At 44.2% G+C, this 26,739-nt stretch overlaps 1 protein-coding gene across 1 annotated transcript in view; it reads right to left on the bottom strand.

Moving 5' to 3' along the window:
* Positions 1–26,739, bottom strand: part of ddb1 (damage-specific DNA binding protein 1) — a 60,485-nt gene that overhangs the window by 10,887 nt on the left and 22,859 nt on the right. The window contains exons 12-21 of the mRNA XM_079998053.1: positions 26,589–26,697; positions 24,142–24,320; positions 23,506–23,669; positions 21,542–21,649; positions 19,406–19,613; positions 19,106–19,201; positions 17,811–17,922; positions 12,279–12,402; positions 11,502–11,666; positions 8,369–8,463 (exon numbers count right to left, since the gene is read on the bottom strand). Of these exons, the coding sequence (XP_079854179.1) occupies positions 8,369–8,463; positions 11,502–11,666; positions 12,279–12,402; positions 17,811–17,922; positions 19,106–19,201; positions 19,406–19,613; positions 21,542–21,649; positions 23,506–23,669; positions 24,142–24,320; positions 26,589–26,697 (1,360 nt within the window). The remainder of the gene's footprint in view (positions 1–8,368; positions 8,464–11,501; positions 11,667–12,278; positions 12,403–17,810; positions 17,923–19,105; positions 19,202–19,405; positions 19,614–21,541; positions 21,650–23,505; positions 23,670–24,141; positions 24,321–26,588; positions 26,698–26,739) is intronic.

Genomic DNA, 26,739 nt, shown 5'->3' with positions numbered 1-26,739 from the left:
AAATGCCAATGGCCATTCATGGGGAAAAAAAAAAAAGCAGCAAAAATGTCATGACCGGCCAAGCCCCAACGGGAGGAAAAGGTTGGATGACCCAGGAAAGCCCAGACCCTGACAGCAGTTCCACCGGGACAGCCGGTTCAGGCCACCGTTCAGTCAGGATGATGGCTGCACATTATTAATGAAATTCCGTCCGAGACAATTTCCGTCCAAGACAGAAACCCCAAGACAAAAGGAGAGGAGACAGCGATCAGATGGCAGGCTCTTCAGTGTCCCCTTTTAGGCCCACAAGCACATTTTTTAATACAAATATGTTCCACTAGCACAACCAGAGTGAAGAGGTCAATTGAAAAAATAAAAACCGACAATTTATTGAAAAACAAAGTCGAAAACCACACAATTAATGAGCCTAGAGGGAACAATAGCTTCCTCTGGGGTAAGAATTCCTCCCAAGGCTTTCTATGTGGAACTTGTGCATTAATGACTGGTGTCAGCAAGCTTTCTCAGCTGCTAAAGGGCACAGACAGGTTGGCAGAGTTACGGACAAACAGAAGCCCAGCTATTTCTCCACATACACAGCTTACTGGCTTTATCTGTTTGAGGGAGACACAAGGACAGAGTGTGCGACTTCAGCCTGGATTCTGGGGACAATAACCAAGGGGTACAGGCTTCAGTTTACCATCGTGCCATCTATATAATGCCGTGATATACTCCCAGAGTTGGCCGATGGACATCGCCTCACTGTCTATAAAATGAGCCGTAAACATAGTGTCAGCCCAGCAGGCTACATTGGGGAGGGAGGGAACAAAGCTCTGAACAAACACCTTAAGAAACACAAGTTCCGGATTCTCACACAGCCATCCCTGTTACATTTAGGCTATATTTGAACTGCACGCCTTGGATTTATGGCTCAGATCCGACTTTTTTTGTTTGGCTGGTCACATGAGCTTGTTCAGTCATACAGCAATAACATTAGTTGGCCAGTGCTCTTACCGTCAAGTTTGCTTTTGTTTTATAGAAATAAAAACAGTTTAGTTAATTTTCGCATATAAGCGCCGTTCATCAAATAGGAAAAAAAAAACTTGGAATTTGTAAAATACTAAGCATGTTATAGATACTTAACAGTCGGATGCTACAAAAGTGAAAGTGACTTCTTGTGCGCACAGCAGAGTCGCAGCGTAGTCTGCTTATCATGGGAGGAGAGAAGATAAAGGCAACACAATAGAAGACCTTAGACCAGGTCTAAACCGGGGCCTGTCTCCCTCCATGCGTAATCTCCATGAAAAATTACAGCCGTGCATAACTGACACCCCACCGTTGTAAAATGTCTGGTGTTAACGGTAACACGGGTGTAGTGATGAGTTTATTAACCGGTGGGAAAATGTCCTCATCGTGGCATCCACAGTTCACATTATTTTTTAAAATGTGGCCAATATCAGATTCCAGCATTAACGGGTCATGGACCTGAACTGACCCGCATGCGCAGAAGTAACAAAGACATCACAAGCTGCACGCTGTCATACAGAAGTAAACATGGCAGGCAAATGCACTCCGACCTGGCGCGGCCACCCTTGACGGGTGGCGTGGGACGGTGTACCTCGGCCCAAGTTTGCGGATGAAATCTTTAAATCCAGATGGGGGTACCGTGCTTTTTTTGTTTCGTTCAATAAGGAAATTAAGTAAAATAAAAACACAATGTGTGAGAATTGTGCCCTGATCACTCATTCAGAGGGGGAGCGCACACACACACACACACACACACACACACACACACACACACACACACACACACACACACACACACACACACACACACACACACACACACACACACACACACACACACACACACACACACACACACACACACTTTTAGATCCTTTTTAGATTTGGAACTATTCATAAAACGTGGTGCGCGTGGGTGCTCCCTCGCCGTGTCGGTCTATTTATGTATTTATCTAGCTATTATTAATTTTCCCTCCCCACACTGCATACGCTGCTGCGGTGCGCCTCGCTCTGTTTGCTGGTTCCCAAGTCGGGGGCAGAATTCTGACTTTATTCTAGAAACACAACGGTACTTCTATTTTTTGCATACCCAGTCCGTTAACATTTTGTCAAGTGGTCCGGTCCGTGATAATAAAAAGGTTGCTCTGGCATACCCTAAAGTCGCATGAATTCCGATTTGATTGTTCAGGTCGCATTGTGAAAAAAAAAAACTATTTAGGACCACATATATAAAGTAGCCCTATTCCAAATTTAAAAGATCAGATTCCATGTGATTTGTGCTGTTCACACTGTCGGGAAAATCTTAGTGTGCGCAGGTAATGTGTTCATATACGTCAATTTAAATTATGAATATTTTTATATCAATTTGCATTATAAATGTAAAATACCTAGTGCTGAAGGTCGACCTCTGTGAGCCTTGAAAGTGTTATTATGGAGCAACAAAGCCGCAATAGTCCCATTCAGATAGCAGGGCATTATTTACCTGGCTACTTGCCTGGACAATTGGCTGTGTCTGCCAGAATGTACGTAGAATGTGATAATATATACACACAATCAACAACTGTCGCAAGTTAGGGTTTGTTATGATTATAAACAAGATTATGATGCTCCTGTACAGAGCATATTCTTTCTGGGGTTCTCTGGATTTAATGTCTGCCTGTCATTTCCTAGTGGAAAAAATAGTTTCTTTCTAATTAAGCCTGTTCAATTTAATGAAATCAGCAATTTAGGGCATCAAGCTCTACTGTCTACACGGGAAGAAGTTTCAAACTCTGGGTTACTTTCTCAGGCTCAACTCAGTAATCACAGTGAACACAAGTTGCAAGATAAGTGTCAACACAGACCCCCAGTCTTGTTGGCTTGCTATCTACATTGTATCGTGACAGACCTGTATTTGTCAGACTGGGGGGGCTGTGGAGTATTTCTCACCCGGAAACATATTTTAGGACACAACGTTCTTGTGAGAACTGACAGTATGACTAACTTATACCAATTACCACATACGCCTGCAGTCCAATACAGGACGCGTGCTGGCACTGCCCTGATATTGTGCCAAACGTTGCACCTCCCAGCTGCCGTAATAACTGGAGTCGATTTATTGTCTGGAGCCACTCTACTCCAAGACAAATGTAAACTACATCCAGCTGTAAGAAAATGAGTGTGGGTTCTTTACAGACAAACCATGGTGCATCTTCTTTCCAGAGTGTCCAGGATAGTGGGTATTTGGCCCAAGTGTCTAGGGGGCGGGTTCCCGGTGGACAGTCAGTGTGGAAGGCGAGGAGAGAGGGAAGTGAGGCGAGGGCCTGGTGTGAGTGGAAGTGAGTGGCTGAAGAGAAGTTTGTAATAAAAAGGGACACGGCCATTTTCCTACTGAACACCTTGATTAATTGCACTCTTTACAAAAACATTTCTGTGTGGTTTTATTTTGTGTTTCTATGTAAAAAAAAAAAAAAAAAAGGCTTGTGCAGCCTTGCGTGAATGAAAAAAATTTTCAACATGGATTCAATAGGAAGCGTGCACTTATGGCACACTGCGCGGCGCCTGTATGCTGCAACAAAGCATCTGGTGCACCTCTAGCGTGATATGGTAATACCGCGGTTCACATATGTGTATTGAACTGTAGGGGGCGTACTGAACGCTTTGATAACATACCATGTACCACTGCATCCCGAATACACATCACAGCTGTGCCACTCATGGTAGACACACTTGTCTGATTGGCCGCATGATCTCCTTTATGCATTTCCTCCACTAGCTGTGATCCATCTCACTCAGTCCAGAATAAAGAGACCAATAACTGATTTTGAAGGCTCCCCATTGGCCAATAACAGCATCACTAGCTGGTGGAGATAAATTAACTCCTGTACGAATGACCGTGGCCCTGCTGTTGTGCAGAGAACTGCTTTTAGAGGCCCAAAAGAAAATCCTTCACCATCATTCGGATGGCATTTGGTGGTATTGTTAGGCTAGTTTGTGGTTCAAAATGTTACAGAAGCCTTGCTTTTGTACCTTAAATGGCAAGCAGTACTTTTCAGCTTCTAGCATTTCAGAAACCGGCAGTCTCTCCTGAAGAGCATCATATGGGTAAGAATAAGGAGTTGTAGAGGAGAAGTTATTCATATCTTGGGCAAAACCCCATATTGGCTAGCCTGTTACATAAGAGAGACCATCCCCCTGGATTGTGGGAGCATTGAGAGTAGCCTATATGAGTCAGGGCCCTCCGACTCAATTCTGGTTTGTGAGTTTGTTCTGTGACAAATTGTATAACTAGTACCAGTGCGACTTGAAAATATGCTGACCCTTTTTCTTGATCATCATTGTATATCATGTAAAACACTAGGAGGGAGTGAGACTTGATGCAGGGCCGGCTCTTCCTATAGGCAATATAGTCGTTCGGCTAGGGTGCCATCCCGAGGAGGGGCGTGGAGAGGGAGCAATCAGGGCACAATTCAAGATTCAAAAGGTTTATTCGTCACATACATATACCTACTTTCATACATATATGCAGTGAAATGTCAATGCAACGCACCGGGTGATTACGCACAATATGTTCTAGACTGAACACAATGGCTACCTAAAAATTTCTACTTGTCTAAATAACTGATTCTTAAAACGTAATGCAGTAAGTCGAATACTATAGAATAAAATTAAATATATAGAATAAAATACAATACTAACTCAAAGGTAATGCAGAGTGGGGGTACAAAATAGGAATAAAGGGAATAGACTTATGTATCTGGGATAGGCTATTATGTATATACAGATATGTGCATTAAAGTTGCATGTGAATAAATTGAGCTAGTGTATTTGTGCGAGATATACAGCACAGTATACAACAGTAAGGTGCAGCAATACGGTAAAACCGAACGGAGCAACAATACAGCACAGTATGCAGTGACCCAGAACAGTGATACAGTATCCGGTACAGTATGCTACGTACAGTACAGTAAGGTAGTGTAGCCTATGTGTGTGACTCAGTGAGGTCCCCTGGTGAGGTCAGCATTGACAGTTCTTATGGCTTGCGGGAAGAAACGCCGTCTCTGTTCTCGCTGTGTGACTGTGGAGGCGCTTGCCTGACCGCAGCAGTCCGTTGTTAGGGTTGTGATCCTACGGGCTCTGCTACTACACCTCTTGGTGTATAAATCCTGCAGGAATGGGAGGGTAGTTCCAGTTGTACGTTCAGCTGAACGCAACACCCTCTGCAGGGCCTGCCTGTCCTGAGAAGTACAGTCCCTAACCAGGCAGTGATGTTGCGGGTCAGGATGCTCTCCACTGCTCCAGAGTAGAAGGACTTGAGGATCCTCACCGAGACCTGGAATTTCCTCAGCTGCCTCGCCTTTCTCACCAGAGTGTCTGTTTGCAAAGTCCATGTTAAATCCTCTGTGATGTGGACTCCCAGGTATTTGAAGCTGCTCACCGGTCAACAGAAGTCCCATTAATCACCAAAGGCGCGTGCGTCCTCGGTTGTAATCCATGCCTAATCCCCACAATCAGCTCCTCAGTTTTGCTGACGTTCAGGTGGAGGCTACTGTCCTGGCAACAGAGTGACAGGTCCGTCACCTCCTCGCGGTAGGCCTTCTCATCGCTGTCGGTGATCAGGCCCACCACAACGGTGTTGTCAGCAAACTTGATGATGGTGTTGGAGCTGGACCTGGCCACACAGTCATGTGTGTACAGGGAGTACAGTAGGGGGCTGAGGACGCAGCCCCGGGGGGATCCTGTGTTCAGGGTGAGGGAGCTGGACATGTGCTTCCCCTCCCTGACCACCTGGGGCCTGGCTGTGAGGAAGTCCAGGATCCAGGCACACAGCGGAGTATTCAGTCTGAGCTCTTTCAGCCTGACAGCCAGTCTATGGTATTGAAAGCTGAACTATAATCGATAAACAGCAATCTCACATAGGCCCCCTTCTGGCCATCAAGGTGCGTGAACATGGTGTGCAGTACCTGGGAAACCGCGTCATCCGTGGATCTGTTCTGCTGGTACAGGAACTGCAAAGGGTCCAAGGTGCGGGGGAGGGTATAGAAATCCTTAATTAGCCTCTCGAAACACTTCATGACCACCGAGGTGAGCGCCATCGGACGGTAGTCATTCAGGCAGGCAGGAGAGGCAATCTTCGGGACAGGAACGACGGCGGACCTCTTAAAACAGGACGGGACCACTGATTCAGCCAGGGAGATGTTGTATATTGTAGTGAACACCGAGGCTAGCTGGTTAGCACAGGTCTTCAGTACTTCTCCAGATATACCATCTGGGCCCACAGCTTTCACACGCATCAGAACCCTCCTGACGTCATGCTCAGACACAGAGTGCGCGCTCATCCCCAGCGATCTAACTCAAATTAGCAGGTGAGCTAGCAGTGCTGTTGCCAGACTGAAACCGCGCATAAAAAGAGTTCAGTTTGTTGGCTAGGGAGGCGTCCACACTCTTGGCTGGGGAGGGGCTGCTCTTGTAGTTAGTAATAGTCCATAGCCCCTGCCCCAAGCATCTGGTGTCCCATTGCTCCATCTGTAGCTCCACAGTCTCTCAGTACATCCGTTTAGCGTCCTTCACCGCCCAGATTGTACGACGCCGCTTTGTAGCTGTCCATATTTCCAGATACCGGTCATCGTAAGCGGCCGTGCGAGCATTCAGAGCGCAGCAGATGGATTTATCGAGCGGGAAAGTCTTGATGTTGTTGCTGGGGCACCAGTGGTTGTTTACCATGAGGCAGACGCCTCCAACCCTTTGATTACCCCGACTCCCCCGATCTGTTGGCGCGGGGGAGTCAGCCATGTCTCTGTCAGGCAGAGGACGCAACAGTTTTGTATCCTGTTGGAAAATGATCCTCGCCCGAAGTTTATCCATCTTGTTCTCCAGAGACTGAACGTTGGCAAGAAGGATGCTTGGCAGAGGTAATGTTAAGGTTGTGTCCTCATTCTGACCCAAATGTCAGCTTGTTTCCAACGACGCTTTCTCCGTCGACCCGCTCGTGAAACAACGGCTCCAATTTTGTGGTTGTTGTTGAGAGTGTTGGCGTGTAAAAACACTCTCGGCCACTCTAATTCCACAGATAAAAAGTCCCAAAGTTGTCCTTTCAGGGAAGTTTTGATATCCCCGAGAATGTCGCGGCCGTAAGAGATAACTGCCGATGGTTTTTTGGCAGACATTATGATAAAATCAGATTTCGAACACCTTTTTTTTACAATTCGAATAGTATTTGAATATCACACCATCGTTTGACAATCTGAGTATGTGTGTGAGCGAGATAGAGAGATGGAGAGCCGAGGCTCTCGTCTTGGTTGCTAATGACAGTAATGTACTGGTCACATAGCTTACGTTTACATTTGTTTATTCGTTATTTGGTGCCTATGTTTAAAAAAATTTACTTAGCGATTTTTCTGTTAAAGCATTACTTCAACTTTTTCTTTAAAATAAAACTGCACATTGTTATTTCTGTAAACTGTCTATTTATTACCAAAGCAGTTATCAAAAATACAGTTAAGGTGGAAAAAATATGAATGAGTTAGATTGCATGCAGATTTCAGTTGTCCTCCTATATTTTGTGCCGGTGCTCCTCAAATTTTCAGGAGGGAGCACTGATGCTACTAGTGGAAAAAGTTAGTCTGGAGCCCTGGGAGAGCAGAGCCTTCACTCAAGCAAGTAGTGCTAAATAGGGTGTGTTGGTGGTCAGTCTTCCGGGATAAGCTTGTCTGTGAATACAGGTTTTGCCATATCCCACTGAAATGCTTTGAGAGATAATGTAACTTGACTAACCCTGGTCGTTTAATAAGCAAGAGTAGGATGTCTAATCAGAGAGCCCTTCTTAGCTGGTACAAAGCGAGAAGAGAGAAGCTTGTTTTGAATGACGCATCAACCGTTGTGCCTAATTATTCGTAGGAAGGTGAAATCTCTGGGCACAGATGGTGTGATCACCAGCCAGTCAAGGCTGGCGTAATGAGGTAAACGCTTCTGAGGAATACATAAGAGCCGCATCCCACTCTGAGAAATCTCACATCAACTACATAGTGAACGGCACTATGATACACCTTAAGATCTTAACCCTTAATCGATGCTTAAGAAAACCTTAAATGTATACCTAGCACATGTCATTGTCAAAAAACATTAGGAACTAAACAGGGAAACTATATCGAAGGTAGATAAAGTTTGGTGAGAAATTATAGTAGCAGTGGCGGTAATGCACCTAATACGCTGGTTTCCAACTGCGGTTAAAACCCCAAAAATAGAATTCTAGTAGTAGAAAAATAAATATATCATAGGTTATTATTTAGTTAATGTTCGAGCCACCATAGCATTAAGATTGGAAAAACTAGGAAATTCTGAGAATGTGTCAACAGAGTCCTTGGAAACATAATCATGGATCACTTACTGTGCTATTGATGCTGGCTAGCAGTTTACCATTGAACTCCACCATCGAGTAAACGGCTCCTTTCACCTCCTTCTCGGCAACTGTCTGCAGCTTGCCTGAGAAACACAAGAGAACTGTCAATCACTCATTGCTCAGTTAGCATTCACAGCACCACTTAACATGTTGCGCTAAACTGACACAGACAACACCTTGTTAGTAGGTGAATGTTGTTCTGCTCAGCAAAGGAGAGAGAGTATAGAGTGAGACAGAAAGATGAAAAAGTGTGAGTCAATTTGGGGGTGGGGCTGAACATGTTCCAAATGAAAAGCTCAAGACACGGAGTGACAAGTCAAAGATAAAGCTTGGATGACGGGGTGTAACACGATAGCGGAGGAATGGTTTGAGTGAAGCGCCGATGTAGGATCACTTGAGATGAGCATTGACAATAACATGATGAGGAGTGAGCGTACAGAAAATAAAGGTTTTACTTAATTTCTAACTCAAGTTCTTACTATGCCTTAAGCTGTCTCCAGACAACTCAACTGAATGAGCTGAAAGCCCTTCTTAATCAACCAGGTCTCGACTTGGCCCTGACAGGCTGTGATTGAGCCACTCGGGCCAGGGTTGATTTGGCTGCGTACAAGGAGTGGTGGAACTGCCATGCAGCCTAGTGGGGTCCATAGTTTAGGAAGAGGGGGAAGGGGAAGAGCAAGGTGAGGAGTCACATGGTGCTGCTCACAAACCGTCCCAGGGGCCTTTCCACCAGGAGCTGCTGTTCCTTCTGAAGGAAGCTATGGCAAAGCAGGGGATCCCATGGGCCGGCCCCTAACTGGCTGCTCCCTCCATGTTGGCTGGGGCAAATTTACGGAGGCTGGGGATCGACATCTCTGCCCGTGTCCCCTTCCGGTACTGGAGGATTTGACCAAGTAGGTGAGGTCGTCGTTGGGCGCTCTAAACAAGACGCGCTCCCCCATCCAAGCATTCAACAAATGGTCGACCCTGGACACCGAGCCGGAGTTAGGATACCTGGCTATGCCCCACCTGGAGGAATTGGTAGTGGCCCACCTGTGCCCAACCCTCACCATCAAAAATACTTTTTTACTGTCCAGGGTGTGTAGGCGGACGGCAGTCTGACGGAGAAGTTTTTGCAAGGCCGCGGGGCAGGCTGCAACACTTTTAAACAACGCCTGCCTGCTGCAGGCTTACCAGGTCAGGCTCCTACGGGAGCTGGAGGGTAGGCCACCGTAGAGAAGTATGTGAAACAGTGCAAAGCTACTGACTTCTGCCTCAAGATGGCCAAGGGTCTGGCACAAGACGCAGGGCGTGCAATGGGTTTTCGGTGGTGACGCAGCGGCACCTCTGGCTGAACCTGTCTCAGATATTTGAGAAGAAGAACACACTCCTGAAATCTCTGGTGAAGGTGTTGGGCCTATTCGGGCCCATTGTGGACACCATGACCAACAAATTTGAGTGGTCCGCGCATCGCAAGTCTCGGGCTTTCCAGACCTGAATTAAAAACCCATTCAGGTCGTCTGCCATTTGAAGGTTCTCTACAGTGTTAGGAGATGGTTTCCTGTAGTTGGTGAGTTCTGCAGGCCTCTGCACACTAATGCAGGGTCGTTGGCTGAGAACCTGTTTTACAGCTTCTCAGCGTCGCATTTCTTTGCCACTCTGATCTCCTTTGTCAGTGTGTTTCTGGCCTGGTTGTACGGGATCCTGTCCCCGCCTCTGTAGCCCTCCTTTTGGGCTGAGAAAGCTGTCTAAGATGTGCAGTTAACCAGGGTTTGTTGTTGTATGTGCAGAAGGTTTTAGTCGGCACACACATGTCCTCACAAAAACTGATGTACGATGGAACAGTGTCAGTGAGTTTGTCCAGATATGCATCAAAAACACTCCAATCAGTCCAGTCAAAGCAGGCCTGTAACTCCAGCTTTGCCTCGTTTGTCTGTTTCTTCACAGTCTTTACTACAGTCTTTACTACGTCCTTCACCACCCTCCGCAGATTGTATGACGCCGCTTTGTAATTGTCCATATTTCCAGATACAAGACCGTCGTTGTAAGCGGCCGTGCGAGCATTCAGAGCGCAGCGGATGGATTTATTGACCCACAGCTTCTGGGAGGACGCGTGGGGACGGAGTTAAAAATGAATAGGATAACTGGCACTTGGGAGTCCCGGGGGTCGCAGGGCACAACTGTCTATTCAGCTACAATTCACATCTCTCCCTTCTTTATACATAGTAGTACTGCATAACTTCATGCACAACTAAATTATTAGCTGCCAGTCTTCTCCAGTACACAGGAGCTAAGACCAGAATAATGTACATGAAAGGTGCAATTTTCCTGCATTTTGCAAATTTTGTCAATTCCACATCTGATTTACAAGGCAACAGCTAATCATTCAGTGAGCGAATGGGGCTGCCTCCTACAGTAGGGGCGTTTCTGTATTTGAAGCAGGGTTCAAAAGCTGAATGGTGGATTTTTCACATCATAGAGCCTAAAATCTCAAGGTAATTGCAGCCATTGTTAGAGGAAGTCCTGACCGAAACCTACATTCATCTTAATTGCAGCTGCTCTTTACAGAGCCAATTATGATCTGACCATCTTAAAATTGCATTAATATTTGTTAATCCAGCGGCACGCATAGTCAAACACACTTTAATTTGTTATTTACGTCAGCCTCTGACAAGCAAACTGTGTTTCCAAGCCTATTGTAAAACTTCACACATATTTCGAGTTGCAGAATGAGTCTAAAACTAGGCTTGGAGGAGTAGCAAACCTCTTGCCTTCTCATGAATCAATGGTTTCACTGTGGCTTAGTAACCTGAAGTCCAATCGTAAAAGACATTATAAAATTATAGGCAATGCTTTATAATGAGGCTATATCAATAGACATGCATGACGCATTAATGTCCTTGTTTTAATTAATCAATTAATTAACAGAGTTGTAATCATTATTTTTCTGACAATATAATTAAAGTAACTAACAACACATGAACCAAACTGTCCTCATGTAAACTATGCCATTATCTAACAGTCCATATACGTATTACCTGATGGAGTGTTGCCCAATTGGTGATGTATGACAAGCTGTCACTGAGCGTTGGGTAAAGGTTTAATATTAGATAAGTAATACAAAACAACAGAAGAAACTCACCGTCTGTGTAATGAAAGACAATAATGCGTCCCTGCTTGGGCTCAGCCTCTTCTGGGTACACCATGGCAGTACCAACTATGAAGTAGACGGCTGGATCTCTGCCCAGGCGGCAGGACACCATGCTGAGGGCATATTCACTGGGCAGGAACTGATGGGCGTGGAGAACTAGAGGGTGCCAACAAAGATCGAAACACAAGGACACAAACGTCCACAGAGAGACGTCCACACAAGGACACAAACATCCACAGAGAGACGTCCACACAAGGACACAAACATCCAGAGAGACGGACAGACACACACACACACACACACAGAAAAAGGTAAACAACACAGAGAGAGAGAGAGAGAGAGAGAGAGAGGTAAACAACACAGAGATGATATGAACACAATTGATTGTGGTTGCGATGAAACTTGTAATATCCTCCATAACATTAGGGCTGGGTATCTGGGATCTCACAATTCGATTTCGACACAAAGGATCATTTGATTGAATCAGATATTGATGATCCACTGAGATGATACATTTTTCCACTATAGAAACAGAGTGCTTCAGCATTGCGCATAGGGCAATTTGAGCTCAAATGTTTTCTCGCTTAAAACCCTCCCGATACTGTTTTAGTTTTAAGCGGTTGTGACTGAAGAGAGTGAACTTTAGGATGAATAAGTCATTGACACACACTGCATTCTCCCCGAATTTTCTCCCATTGTTATGTTGGGCATTTTGTTTACCATCTGCTGCTCCCAGTATGGATAAAGAGAGTAAACCTGTGGTCTCACCTTCAAAGGTGTGCTGATCCACCACTAGGAGGCTGTGAACCTCCACCTCCTCACCAAAGGAGGTCTCGTGGGGGGAGGTGCTGCTGGGGAACAGCTTGCTGGAGCTCACACTGCTGGACAGAGCCTGTTGTGGACAGGTGGAGAAGACGGATGAAAGACAGACGGTGCAAACGAGTGAGGGAGCGAGAGTGACAGATTGAGATGGCAAAGAGTGAGAGATGTGACATTAAGAGAGAGAGCAGTGAGAGAGCAACAAGACAGTGGGAGGGTAACAAACAGCAACAGAAAGAAAGACAATGTGAGTACGGATGGCTGATATAGATATAAAATCATCGTGATGAGACGATGTCGTCTGGAACTTTGGTTAATATCCACATTGCAAATGATTGGTTCTAAAATATATCTTGTGTCTAAATATCATCAAATCTTCAATATCATGGTATTTGTAAAAAAAACAATTATATACAGGATACCAAATATATTTGATTTTGTCAATATCCTCCAGTCCTACATGAGACACAGCAAGGGATGAAAAAGGTGAGACAAAGAGCGAGATAGAATGAACAAAAGAGGCAGACAAACAAACTACATAGAGACAGACTGAGCAAAAGGTATACAGTGGCTTCAGAAAGTATTCACACCCCTTTACTTTCTGCACACTTTGTGTTGTAGATGTATTTTTAAATGGATAAAATTGCCATTTTTGTCCATCAATCTATTCTCAATAACCTATGATGACAAAATGAAAACATGTTTTTAGAATGTTTTGCTAATTAATTAAAGAAAAAGAAAATTAATTAAAAACTGAAATCCCCCTTTTCCATAAATATTCAGACCCTCTGTTTCTGGCACTCCAAATTGTGGTCAGATGCATCCTGTTTGCCTTAATTATCCTTGAGATGTGCCTAATTATCCTCTGAGATGTATTTAATTTACTCAGTTTCCTGCTGCTGCTCTGCTGCAGAGCAGATCGCTCCTGAAAAAAATGCTGCCACCTTCTCACGGCCCCGGTGGCAAATGCCCCGGTGGATGGGAACCTCTGCACTAGAGGACATTCCATCTGTGGTGGTCGGCTTTATTTCCCACTTTCATCGACATCTGTGGAATTACTGGACATTCTGGTCAAAGGTGCACGCTCCCTTGTACACACAGTGAAACGCCGGAGGAGAGGGAAATGCGCCGGTGTGTCTCTGCCGACGTGGACTTCGCACACAGTTACGGCAATAGTTCTCTCATGTATATTCACTATGCAACAAACTGGATGAACTTATATTGAATTTTTTGCTCATCACATGTGAATTGATTCACTAACATTAGCCAAAACATTTATAAATCGATTAGTTAGTTGTAAAAAAAAAAAAAAATTCAATCGAATGGCAATTTCAGCATTTGAAAAGTTTAGTTTAATATTCAAATTCTATTTGAATTTTGTTCCTGCAACCCTAGGAAACACCTGTGTATATAAGCTCTCATGATTCACACTGCTTGTCAGGACAGAAACCAAGCCACGAAGTCCAAGGAACTCACTGTAGCGCTCCGCGATACAATTGTGGCGAGGCATAGATCAGGGCAAGGGTATAAAACCATTTCTAAAGCTTTGAGTGTTCTCAGGAGCACGGTGATCTCAATAATTATGAAATGAAATAGGTTTGGAACCACCAGGACTCTTCCTAGAGTTGGCTGTCCGGCCAAAGTGAGTAACCAGGCAAGAAGGGCCTTGCCTTGGTCAGGGAGGTGACTGAGAACACAACGAACACTTCAGCTTCGGAAGTTCTCTGCAGAGATGCGAAAACCTGCCGGAAGGACGACCATCTCAGCAGCACTACATCAATCAGGCCTTTATGGTAGACTGGCTAGACGGGAGCCACTCTTGAGTAAAAGGCATAGGACAGCCCGCTTGGAGTTTGCTAAACAGCATTTAAAGGACTTAGAGCATGAGGAAAAAGATTCTCTGGTCTGATGAGTCAAAAATTAAACTCTTTGGGCAGAATTCCAAGCAGTATATCTGTATATCAGGCGAATACCAAGCACTGCTCATCACCTGGCTAATACCATCCCTACAGTGAAGCATAGTGGTGGCAACATCATGCAATGGGGGTGCTTCTCAGGGACAGGGAGACAAATGTTGCCAAATACAGAGAGATCCTTTAAGAAATCCTGGTCCAACGGCCTCCTACGTGCCTTCTCAGGGCAAGGAGCAATACAAGATACACATTTCTGTTTCAGCCAAATAACCTTGTCTGCACCGGTGCCAGACGTTACAAAACACATTTTTTGTGAGAACCAGGGTTATCAAGTGTGTGTCGTCAAGCACAACTTTTTGTCTCTTCAAAAGCTTTGGTGTGCTGCTTAAATGACAATAACACAGATGGGGCGCAGTCACGTCTTGAGGCTGCATTCAGACCCAAGCGGAGAAGGAAAAAAGGAGCCAGTGCAGTCAGGCGAAAGCCGGTCGCAAGGACAACGTGACAGGCCTCCTTCGGGAGAGACGCAAAGTTTTCCCGCTATTGTATGTGTCTCGGTATAGATGATACTTCACGGTCGTCAATTATTTGTTAAAAACTGTGTAGTAGGGAGGGGGGAGCACGGAAGCACTCTCACACAGGCAAAAAAAAACAAAAACAACAAAAGAAACCCCAACAACATTCACACTCATACACCCACCAACAGAGTAGGATCAAGGCAAACCTCAAAGGCATTTAAGTGCCTGAAATGTTTCAGCACGGCAAGACTTTTTTGTGGCAACATTGTTGGGCTACGAATGACAAATGGGGACAGACTGCCCATTGATTTTCAAAATTCTGTACAGTGAATAGAGTACAATTGTATCTTCACTGCACGGACACTGCATGTACTACTGTCACAATGATACCAGTTGCGTTTAGAATCCTTGCTTCGTCAATACAGCTGCTGTTTGGCCATCAGCAGAGGCAGCCATCACCCTGGGAGCATCTTATAAGTAATAAAGCCAAGGAGAAAGAAATAAACACAGACACAAAAACCACGAAACAAGGCTTCGGGGCAGTTAGCCAAACAAATGGAAAACATCAGGCACAGCCACCAGGGCTCCACAAAGAGCCGGAAGGGAGATTGGATTTCACTTGCATTACATGGCTGTACACTTACAGTACCAAATTTACATAATAGATATGTTGTGCACGAGTTTTGTTCCCTTCGGAATTTTTTTTAAAATAAAATATCTATCTATCGATTTACAGTAAATATAGCTGAGAGGTATATCTACTGTAGAAAAAAATATGACGGTCTTTATTGGACTCTACGGTCCATTTGTTATATAAAAAAATGTACAAACGGCGTCAACTGTATGTGTGAATTGTCTGGCTCCCCATGCACCCTGATCGATGAGAGATGTGTATTTACTTGTTTTATTTGGAGGGATGGGGGCAGGCCACAGAGCAACGGGGCATGAGCGAACAATCACGCCGTGCCACACCCACACATGCTTGGAGGACTCGCACCCCCACGCTGGTGGATTGGTGTGGGGTTGTGTTGTGGCATGGCCCCCCTGCCGGCTTGGTTCGGGTCCTGGCGGTTTTGGCCTGGTGGTTCCTGGAATGCTTCCAGGGCCGCTAGGAGGCCGCTTGCTGTGGTGAGTGTGGGTTGGGTGCGGGAGGCGACATCCAGGTGTCCTCCGCTGAGCACACTCTGCTCCATGGATGGGTTAGGGCTAACGCGATGCGCTTGAGGCTTGTGGCTGAATGGGGTGTCTGGCCAGTCGCGGGCCCCCCGGCGGGCGTGGGGGTCCCACCGGCTGGCCTGCTGGGCAGGCAGTTCGGGCAGGATGTTGATCTGTCGGGACCTGGCTCTGGGCCTGCGTTCTGTGACTGGTGTCCGCGGCCCGGGTTCTGCGCCTGCGGCTGTGTGTTGTACATGCACGTGGGGAAGGGTTGTATGTGTGTGCCTCTGGGATACAGGGTCTCCACGCACTTTCTGGGACTGGTTTATGCTCCTTAGGGCCGGATGTGGGTGTTGCTTCCGGCTTCTCTGGGGGCTGGGGGGCTCTTCTGTGGCTGCAGGGCAGAGTGCTTTGGGCTTTCCAGCAGTCGTGGGGTATCTGTATGGCCGCGGGCCTCAGGGATGGCTTCGAAGCCTTTTCCGCTACTTGGAGGCGCTTCGATATAATACCGACCTCAGACACCAGAACCAATTGGGACAAGTCGCACACACGACTGTAACCAAATTATTCTGTTTTGGACTTGTCTGTCTAGAGAATGGACTTCCAGAAGGCCTATGGTTTGTCAAAGTGCTCTCTGGCAAAGTTGAAATGGGCAGCTTTGTTCTTTTTTGAGAGCAGAGGCTTCCTTCTAGCAGCCCTCCCATGAATGTCATGGCTATTCAATTTTCGCCTGATAGAAGATGCATGCACATTTGTCCAGATGCTACCAGAGAGGTCTGCAACTCTCTAGAGGTGATGTGTGGATTGGCCTTTACCTGATTTATTATTTTTCTGGTGCTTCTGGGTGATAGTTTTGATCTGGGTCCACTTCTAGACAGAGTTGCTGTCATGTTGAAGGCGGGAAATTGTAAATTTGAAATTGGCGGCATTTGTAAATCATTTGTCTTACAGTGGATGGATGGAGCTGGAATCTTTTGGAGATGGTCTTATAGCCCTCCCCAGACTGATGGGCTGTCACTACCCTCTTCTTCATGTCCTCGGATATCTCCTTTGCTCTCGGCATTGCTGATTTGTATGGGACCACAGTGGTTTGGTTGGTTTCCTCTCTCTTTTAATTAGTGCAGGCCAAACCCTTTCCCAAGGATGTCTCATTTCATTGGTCTGCTTAAATGATTATTTAAGCACCCAAATGTGTTTCACCTGAGTCTTTTACCTGCTTGATTTAACCAATGCAGCTGGGGCTTCACTTACTTTTGCACACTAACTTACACTAATTCCATGTTTCATGTAGTTTTTGGGCTACTTAAACAAGTCCCACTAAACAAAAACATGCAACTGATAAACATATATATCTGACATTTCATACATAAAAACCGGTGATGATAAAATAAGAAAATCATATTAAAATAACAAACATATAAACTGCTCAACATACTTTCAAGCAGCACTGTATATACATACACAAATATATACATACATACACACATCCATATACATATGTGTGTATATACTGTACACACACACACACACACACACACACACACACACACACACACACACACACACACACACACACACACACACACACACACACACTTTTATTTTTTTTGTATTTGCGGTGATGATCACGGTATTTGTGGTAATACGGTTATTGCCACAGCCCTACATCCCACATTAAAAAAGTGGAACCTGAATTGCTTAGTCAGGTTCTTCGTCATAAAACACAACCAGACTGGCTTCAAACGCCGGGAGACTTGTCTGAGAGAAACCCCTGGCATTCAGTTATGTTGCCGCAAGATGATACGTCAACTCCACATGTTGGCTTCTTCGCAGTGAGTGAGTGAGTGAAATGCAATGGGCCCAGTCAGTGACGTCTACATAAAGTAGGACAGTACCTGAGTGCTGGCGCTGGGGCGCACGGCAGAGGTTGTGCCGCTGACATCCTGCATCTCCACCCTGCTGGACAGCACGCCGAAACACTGGGAAACCTCCTGGTAGCAGATTCGCCTGGTTAAGGGTCCAAGGAGAGAGGGGTGGAGTAGAGGGAGACAGAGAGATAGCTGGATCGCTTAATCTAGATTAACTGTAGGGTGTGAAGCACAAAATAATTTGAAACATTAAATATGAAGGAAATTTCAAGCCAAGCAATAAAACCTCAAGCCATCGAATTTGGACAACTTCAAGAGGGAGAACTGAGATCATGAACTGAGATGTCGAAAGAAAGCGCATCTGTTAAAGCAGCATGTACAAAGGATTTTAATTATAGCCATTAAAAAGCTGGAAATGGGTTCAACAGCCATGACCCAGGATGATGGAGTTTACTTAATCAAAACAACTGGAATAACATCCAGAAACTCCTGCCAGGCGACAGGGTGGCATAATGATTAAAGCGTGATGAACCCTGCGCTCAATTCCTATGAGTGCTGGGTGAGAAGGCACAGTCACAGCAGCAGTAGGGATGACAACGCCGTAGTTAATAAAGAATGTTCAGGAGAGTTTAACTTTATACAAATGAGCAGCAACCAGGTCTCACCATGGTCAGTTACGCAAAAAAATGTTGTGTGGAGACCGCTGATGTGTGGTGAGGTGTATAACATGCATTCATGCAACATGGAGTGAATCACCTTTTGAATTGAAACCCGCATTAGCATTATTGACAACACATTGACGGCCAATGCAGGGAATGTCAAAATATAGATGTTTTGTAGTAAATAAATTATTGCTCTCATATCATGTCTACCCCATTTTGTAGACAATAGGCCGATATTTTACTTTTCTTACAACAACAAACAGGCACCTTTGCAATGCATATATTAGTAAAAAACAGAAGGTATATAATCACCAGCTTACATCATATCGACCTTGGACAGCATCTGTTAAAAGTTGTGGAGACGCTGTCCAAAAATAATCGCTCCAAAAAGGTATTTCTTTATAGCTGCTTAACTTATTTGGAACTTGGTAGTATAGGTTGCGAAAGAAAGGGAAACAGCTTGTAGGTGGTAAAAAGATGAAGCCGAGAGAGGAAACAATCTGGCTCTGGAATGTGATCTTGTGATGGGGGGGGGGACTTGCCCTCGAAGGTTCCCCGCAATTCTGGTCAACGTCACCCAATTTGCACGATTCACTCCGGTGCAATAAAATTCTAATGACTTTTTAAGGCACAGCTTAATATTTAATGAATACAACCGACCTGGGCGACTCGTAGAGGGGAACGGTGCGAATGTGGAGTTTCTGGATCTCGTCAATGGTCCCGATAGTCAGAGTGCTGTTGTTGGCCAAAGCCAGGCTGTCAAGAAAAAAAACCAACACAACATTCAAAATGAATAAGTACAGAAAGTCTGTGTCTCTCAGTGCAACAGCAGGGAAGGACAGAAGGAGTGCACTGCTCCAGCTCAAAAGACCACAGGCTGTAGGAGCGGGGGCTTGGGTGTTTCTGAACCTTTTCACATCAAATACACAACAGACACAGGCTCAAAGGACTGCTGCAGACCTGTCGGGGTAGCCCTCAGAGTTGAGTGGGCACATGTAGTTGACCTCTTTGAGGTTGACGTTGGAGAACACCAGCTTGTGGTTGGAGGAGTAGATGACAGTTGGGCGGTCGGAGCAGGCGAAGACATTGGAGGTGGACAGTGAGCGGAAGGTCCTCAGCACTGTGGGCTGGGTGCCGAGGGTGACCTTCTTACGCTCCCTCAGAACACCTGAAGAGGAGGGAGAGGGGCGTCAGCATAGCTCCAGGAAGGGAGGGGAGTGTGTGTGTGTGTGTGTGTGTGTGTGTGTGTGTGTGTGTGTGTGTGTGTGTGTGTGTGTGTGTGTGTGTGTGTGTGTGTGTGTTAAGTGTTTGGGGTCCCTGTGTATCTGTCGAGATAAAGACGTTCTCCACCTCTGAGGTATAGGGACCACAGGAGAGCTTTTGTTTTTGTTTTTTTCTGGCGATTGTTGAGACTAAAAACACTTAATTTTCTTATGCCTTTTCTAAAACCAGCAATTTTCTCAAAACAGAAATTCCGGGCATTGACAAAATATAATTTTGTTTTATTTTAGTATATTTGTTTTATTATTTTAACTACTACCAATTAGGAGTCATATGTCATCCCTTTCTGTTAAAGATCCACTGTTTTTCAGTTCCGATCCGGCTCATTTGTACCACTACTGATTCTGATAACAGAGCTCTTTGTTATTATCATTATTAGCTAATTTAATATTATTATTATTATTATTATTATTATTATTATTATCACCCTGATCTGAAACATGGCAACCGCAGTACGCACAGTAATGGTTGAGGTCTCGTCGGAACTGGGACGTTTCAGACAAGTTGTGGTTCAAACTATTGCAAATTTATAGGAAGTTGAAGACCATTGGTGCATCTTGATTCGTTTGAAGAGCGAGGCGCTTTGTGACATCAACATCCGACGTTATCTCAGCCCAGGTGTCGTCACTGGGAGGTCATTTGCATCCAGCGACTTGCGTGTTGTAGACGGCATAGTGGTTGCGCCACGTAGTGTTCCATATATTTACGCTTCTTAACGAAATGAGAGACAGAAGCCGATGCTGCGTTTAACAGAAACCCGGAAAATTGTAACTTGTGCTGCGTTTCACAGAACCCTTAGTCGGGAATTATATAATTGTGGATAATGGAAATTCAGAAATTTGTAATTGCAGAAATGGTGTGTTTTATGGAAAAAAGGAAAAATGTAATACGTACCTAACACGACTAAACTGGAAACCTGTGTATTGCTGCCTGCAGCTATATGTTGTTGTTGTTGGTATTATGTTCAAGGTTAGATCAAGATGTAGTAAACCACACAGTACTTCTTAATTAAAAAATATACAAAAATGTGTTACATTTAAATGTATTCCAAAGCAATTTATTTGAACTGTATGTTAAGTAGGCTTCACAGACTTCACATTTTACCTTCACATACAAACAGGAGTTTTGTGAATATTAATTAAAAAAAAAAAAAAAAAGATCAAGAACTGGACCTCGACCTTTGGATCGAACTTTAATGTCACCGCCATATTGGAACGGTCATGAAGTAGGGGGGGAAAAAACAAATTTTTTTCAAAACTTCTTTTCTACTCCACGTAGATTATAAATCCTTAAATATTAATAGGATTAATTGAAATCGGTTGAGAAATGTACAGTAAATTTTTGTCCAAAATAACCAGCAGCTCCCCCGTTTACTTGTCTTTACAGGCCAGTCTTGCCCGTTCCAATATGGAAGAGCATTAAATTAGCAATACAAAATGGCAGGTTCAGTGTAAGCTATGGAATGGAATTTGGATCAGCGAGGTCAGTTCAATATCCGATGAGTGAATGACGTCAGTATCGGCACCTGATACCAACATTGGAGCGGACCAATCTCTACTTTCTGTGATAATATGCATTCAGCATATCACATATATGAATAAAACATGGATACATATGGTAACAAAAAAGTGAAAATATTGTGCTTTTGCTTGGGTTGCAGAAATCGATAAAATAATATAAGACTTTAAAAATTGCGATTTCCTGGAGCGACTATGGTACAGAGAGTTATGTAAGCGTAACCAAGAGTACTGATGTGGAGGGATTGCATGGAGTTAAAGGGTTCTGGAGCCAAAGTGAGTTTGTGGTGCCTCCTACCAGTCTGCAGGTCCAGGCCGAAGTAGAACAGCGCTCCATCTCCAAGGGCGCAAAGCAGGTAGTAGCTGCCCTCAAAGGTCGTCATGAGAATCGAACGGGGAATAATCTCTGGAAACACAAAGAGTGTAAGCTTCTATGGAGGATCTTTAAATAAAAGGCAGCGCGCACGCACACACGCACACGCACACACACACACACACACACACACACACACACACACACACACACACACACACACTCTATGGTGAATAGAAAAGAGTGTTACTGGGCAACAACGTCAGAACTGTGTTTATATGCAACGGAGCTGCCTTGAAATATTTTTCTGCTCTGGTTAAAAGGGAGGTTTGATAAGGAATGTACAATTGTGTACACACTTCTAAAGAGAGAAGAGAGTTATCCACCTGTAAGTAAACAACACGAGTTATTTTTATTCATAGTGTGCTCATTAGGGGAATGGAGTAGGCTTCTTCCGGTTGACGATCTGATCATATATCAACGATCGTGGGGATCATCAACGATTGCTTTTTATTACACTGATATTAAGGAGATTTTTTAAATAATTTACTATCAGAACTAAGGTGTTATAAAAATAATCTCTAGAATCTGTCCCCTACTGTGCATTTACATAGATTTATTTTGCCGGAGCGGCATGCCCATCCGTTATGCCCCACAAGCGCAGATGAATTGAAAATCCTTAATTCTTAGTCTCTTTTCCATGGATCTGATGCCCGCATCGCTGTTCTCCATATGACTTCTCACCAAAATTGTGCTCTACACTCCATAAGAGTAATTAACGTTATGGATACGATTTGGATTGTGATATTAAAGATAAGATAATAATGTTAAACAGATCATGATGCTGCAATATTGTGGCCCCCCAACCAAAAAAAAAAGAAAAAAAAGACACCCTCAATCTAGAATGCTTCTCAGATTTTGTGTGCGAGGGCGTGTATGTGCATGTTTTCACGCTCCTCTGCAGGATCCAACGCTCCTGTCCCCTCCCTCCCCACTGCGGCTCTGGGTCAGTGGAACACAAAAACTGACATGGTTCTACCTCTCACCTCTCTCTCTCTCTCTCTCTTTCTCTGCCTTTGTGCGCTCTCTGGGAGCTGGTGTTGAATGGGAGTTTACAGGACAAAATCAATAACAAGGGCCGAGCATCCATCCCCCTCCCCTCTTACTCCCACCGCCCCCTGGCGATTGGATCGCATATCAGCGATCTCGGGTAGCCACGATTGGACGATATGAGAATAGAAACAATCGCCGAACCCTAGAGTTGAGCCATACACTGCTCCAACAACAACTACCCCCCCACCAAAAGAAAAAAAAACCAACAACCCTGTGTAATTGCCGGAAAAGGTTTCTTGTGTGTAACATTTTGACAGGCAAATTGGGGCTCTTTCCAGAGCTGGGAATCAAGGTTTGGAAATTCTGTCCAAACCATCTATCTTTTGTAATTTTGTTTAGTGTCAGAACCAGATCCAGAGAAGCAGAAGTCTGGTGTATAGTTTCACAGGTCGACAAACGGTCTCCTTGATATGATGCCAATGGTTTACAAATGGAATGAACACAAAATTAACGACTTCTCATCTGAGACAAAAGCAATTAACTGTGAAGCACACCCAATTATTTGACCAAACGGCTCTCGGCAGGATCCTGGTTCCACCAGGAACTCCACATCAGTTAGCGCGGCATGGCATATCGTTGCCTCTAATTTTATTGCCAATCAAAATTTTGGTAAAAAAAATGCCTTAAATCAACCGTTCTTGCACTGCCAGACAGTGGGTATAAAAGTTAGTTGGGTTGCCACTGGTAAAGCAATACCGGGTCCATGACCTTTTTTGTTGTTGCTAAACTGTTCATTCATTTCTCTGTGGCAAACCCAGCCGACCGTTTCAACCGTAATTTCTTAACAGGGTCTCATTCCCCCAACTCTATGTGTCAGTCATGCTCTGTGCCCGCACCTCCTCCCAGCATCTCCTTGTGCAGGGCGGTGAAGCAGGGCAGCTTCAGCACACGGGCGGAGATGTCAGTCCACAGGCCGATGGCGCAGAGGGGAGACTCTCCTCCGCCTTCCCCAAGGGGAGTAATGTCCAGACAGGCCACTTCATGCTCCATCTCTGTTGTGCTAAGGAGGATGGAGAGAGGAAAAATGATGGTAGGAAGGGAGAGAGAAACGGCAACGTATATGGGCGTGCAATGTACAAGAGGACCTTCTTGCACGTAGTAACGGCAAGAAGGTTTGATGAAAAAATATATATCTTTATCTTATTTGTTGCAATTTATCATCAACGCAAGGACAAATCGACAGTGGATATTGGATAGCGCATTGTTAATTAATTTTCTTATTTTATGACGTTTGCATAAAGTACCAACCAAATATACTCAAAGAAATTTACTGATGATACTGTTCTGATGGCTTTTAAATATGAAGAACTTCACATTTCACAGTTTATGAAGAAAAGATGAGCTAAGCATAGTTATGCCATGTTACATTTATTTTAAGAAATTATAAAATTGAATATCAATTAGCAGGTATATAACGGAATATGATCTGTAACATTCAATATCTATGAGGTACATGCGTTACTTCAAAGTACCTGATCTGTTTGAGCTCTCCAGCCAGGATCTGCAGGTAGAAGAGGGCCCGTCCAACGGCCAGCACCACCTGGGTGTGGTTGCAGGCGGCCACGCTGATGTTCCTTCCTTGCGGCTCCTTCCACTCGCTCACCAGGGCCTTGCTGTCCTGGAGCACCAGGCGCACAGAGCCGGACGTGATCTGGGCGAGACAACACAGGATGGTACAAAAACACAGGTGAACATTGGTGCGGCATTAAAGGTGGCGGGAGCTGAGAAATTTCACAAGAATATATCAACTGGGGGTCGGGTGAGTAGTGGGGAAACCTTCGTAGATCAATTTTATTGCATTTAAACTGGCAGATGCAAGTTATTTCCATATGGATTAATTTAGGCTGGTCCGGCTACCTATGCAAAAGGCGGGCGATTTGGCAACATAATTCACTGAACGTTTGAAACAAACGCGAGGGAAGCAAATATTGAAAATAATGAGACACGACACAATGGAATAACAATAGAAAATACCTAATTGGAGAGAATAAAGGGATACAGCAGAATTGTTTACGTCATCTTTATTTGGTACTTTTTCCCGCTATTTTTCAACCCAAGCCGTTATTAAAATGTTGGCTCCCATAATTTATTACGGTTTATAGCAAAAACCTTGCTACACGCTTTACTACTGAGAAACTAACCACTCTGCTGCAATTTCTCACTGTGCTTAAATGCAGTCCAATGGCGCAAACTTTAAAGCGTTAACAAAAAAGTTGAACCTGTTTTTCGAAAACGGGAAACTCTGTCCTTCCTGACTTTTAACGGTGATGCAGAAAATCCATTAATTGGACTTCACAGAACTCCTAAAAAGAACCTGCAAAGTAGCCTAGGAGACACACCGCGACCGAGTTTCCCCCGGGGGATCAATAAAGTGCTATCTTATCTTATTATACAAGCTGCTTGTGGGGAGTATTAAGTGAAAAAAAAAAAAAAAAGGTGTTCAAATATTAGAGAGGAATTATACCAGGGGAGGTAAACAGGATGTAAAACAACAGTATCAATTTGAGATAACTATCAGAATGGAGTTCTCATTACGGCAATAGGCAGCATAATTCAAACCAATGCATAAACAGACCTGCATGGGTTCAATTTTGTTTGAATTGTATTTTTTAAGTTATTATCTATTTTTAATCAACACAAATAAGGAACCTCATCATGTAGACAGAACTACATCCTTAAAAAAATATAAACACCTGCCCATGACAACCTAACCAGAACCAGACGGTTCACGGTTCACAGACAGGTCACGGTTAAACTTTAGTAACTTGAATATAAGTTGATTGCAACTGGAGCCAAGTGCCAAAGCTTCTACTCATTTGTTTCATCTGTCAGGAACAGACAAGGGAGAATCTCTTCTTCTGACAGTTGAGGTTGTTCCAGGGCAAAAGCAAAGTTTGGAAGTATTTAATCCCCAACACTAACTGCAGTCTCGTTAACTTCAGTCCAAAGTGAGCTGCTGTTTCCCAGCTGCGACAGATCAATGAGACAACATCTAAGAAGGAAGCTTCTGTTTTAAAAAGCATCCCACTGATATTGGGAGCTAATTAAGTTCTATGTTTAGCTTAGCCCGCTAACATTTACTAGCAAAGGTTAAGAGAAATGCCAACCATGAAAGGCTTCACTCATTAGGGTGGACAGCTCCACTTTTCATTGAATAGTGCTTCATAACATCCATTCGGCATTTAACTTCTTTTTTTTAACAATCGCTAAGTCAAGGCTTCACACTAACCTCAACCCTGTGTATTTGCACATTGTGTTTTGTGCATTAAAGCATGGCAAAGATATTATTATACAATAAACTGGAATAATCTTCTGAATAATCAATAGAATTCTTGATTTCTAAGCAAGCGGTAAACAAACCCAATATCGGTTTGGCCCGAGGTCATTTGGTAAAGCCTTGTTTGGAGGTTTAATAGGGAGGCAGTAGATACAGTAAGATAATCATAAGGATATCCACGCAATATATCACAATTTCTTTGTTGTTTGCCGTCATTTTGTGTCTTCGTTTCAGGAAGGTGAAAATGGCGCTGTGTGATCGGCTGGGAGTGGACGCAATTCATTTGTGAATCGTATATTTATTTCTGTGCAGCTTTTTATTATTTTTGAGTGAACTCTGATCAAATAGTGATGTTTTAGATTTGGTCATGGTCTGGTAAGAATAAATTAATAATGAATTGCATCTTTTACACATCCATTATAATCTATAATACTGCAAATGATTTATTGTGGAAGGAAGATTATTCTATGATCTATAAAGACTCCAAGGTATTGGCACATTATAAGAAGACCACTGAATACTGCGAGGCAACCACTGGGAGGAACTCGCGCCCCCGTCGCTCTGTGCAGTAACTGATAGCATTAATAGTTCAAAATTCTTGTTGTCAGTTAACGGTTAATTATTAACATCCCTACTGTGTACCTGGATGAGCTGCTGATGTGCAACGTTCCCACAGTAAAAAGTTTGCTGGTTGTCCACGAATCCTGGCAGCTCCGTCTCCTCCACCTCTTCTCCGCTAAGCATCAGCACTCTGGGGTTGCAGTGTTTGGGGTGAGAGAGAGACACTTTAAGA

Source organism: Zeus faber (genome assembly GCF_960531495.2).
Source record: "Zeus faber genome assembly, chromosome: 3".
Classification (NCBI taxonomy): Eukaryota; Metazoa; Chordata; class Actinopteri; order Zeiformes; family Zeidae; genus Zeus; species Zeus faber.
This window is presented reverse-complemented; position numbering and strand designations above follow the sequence as displayed.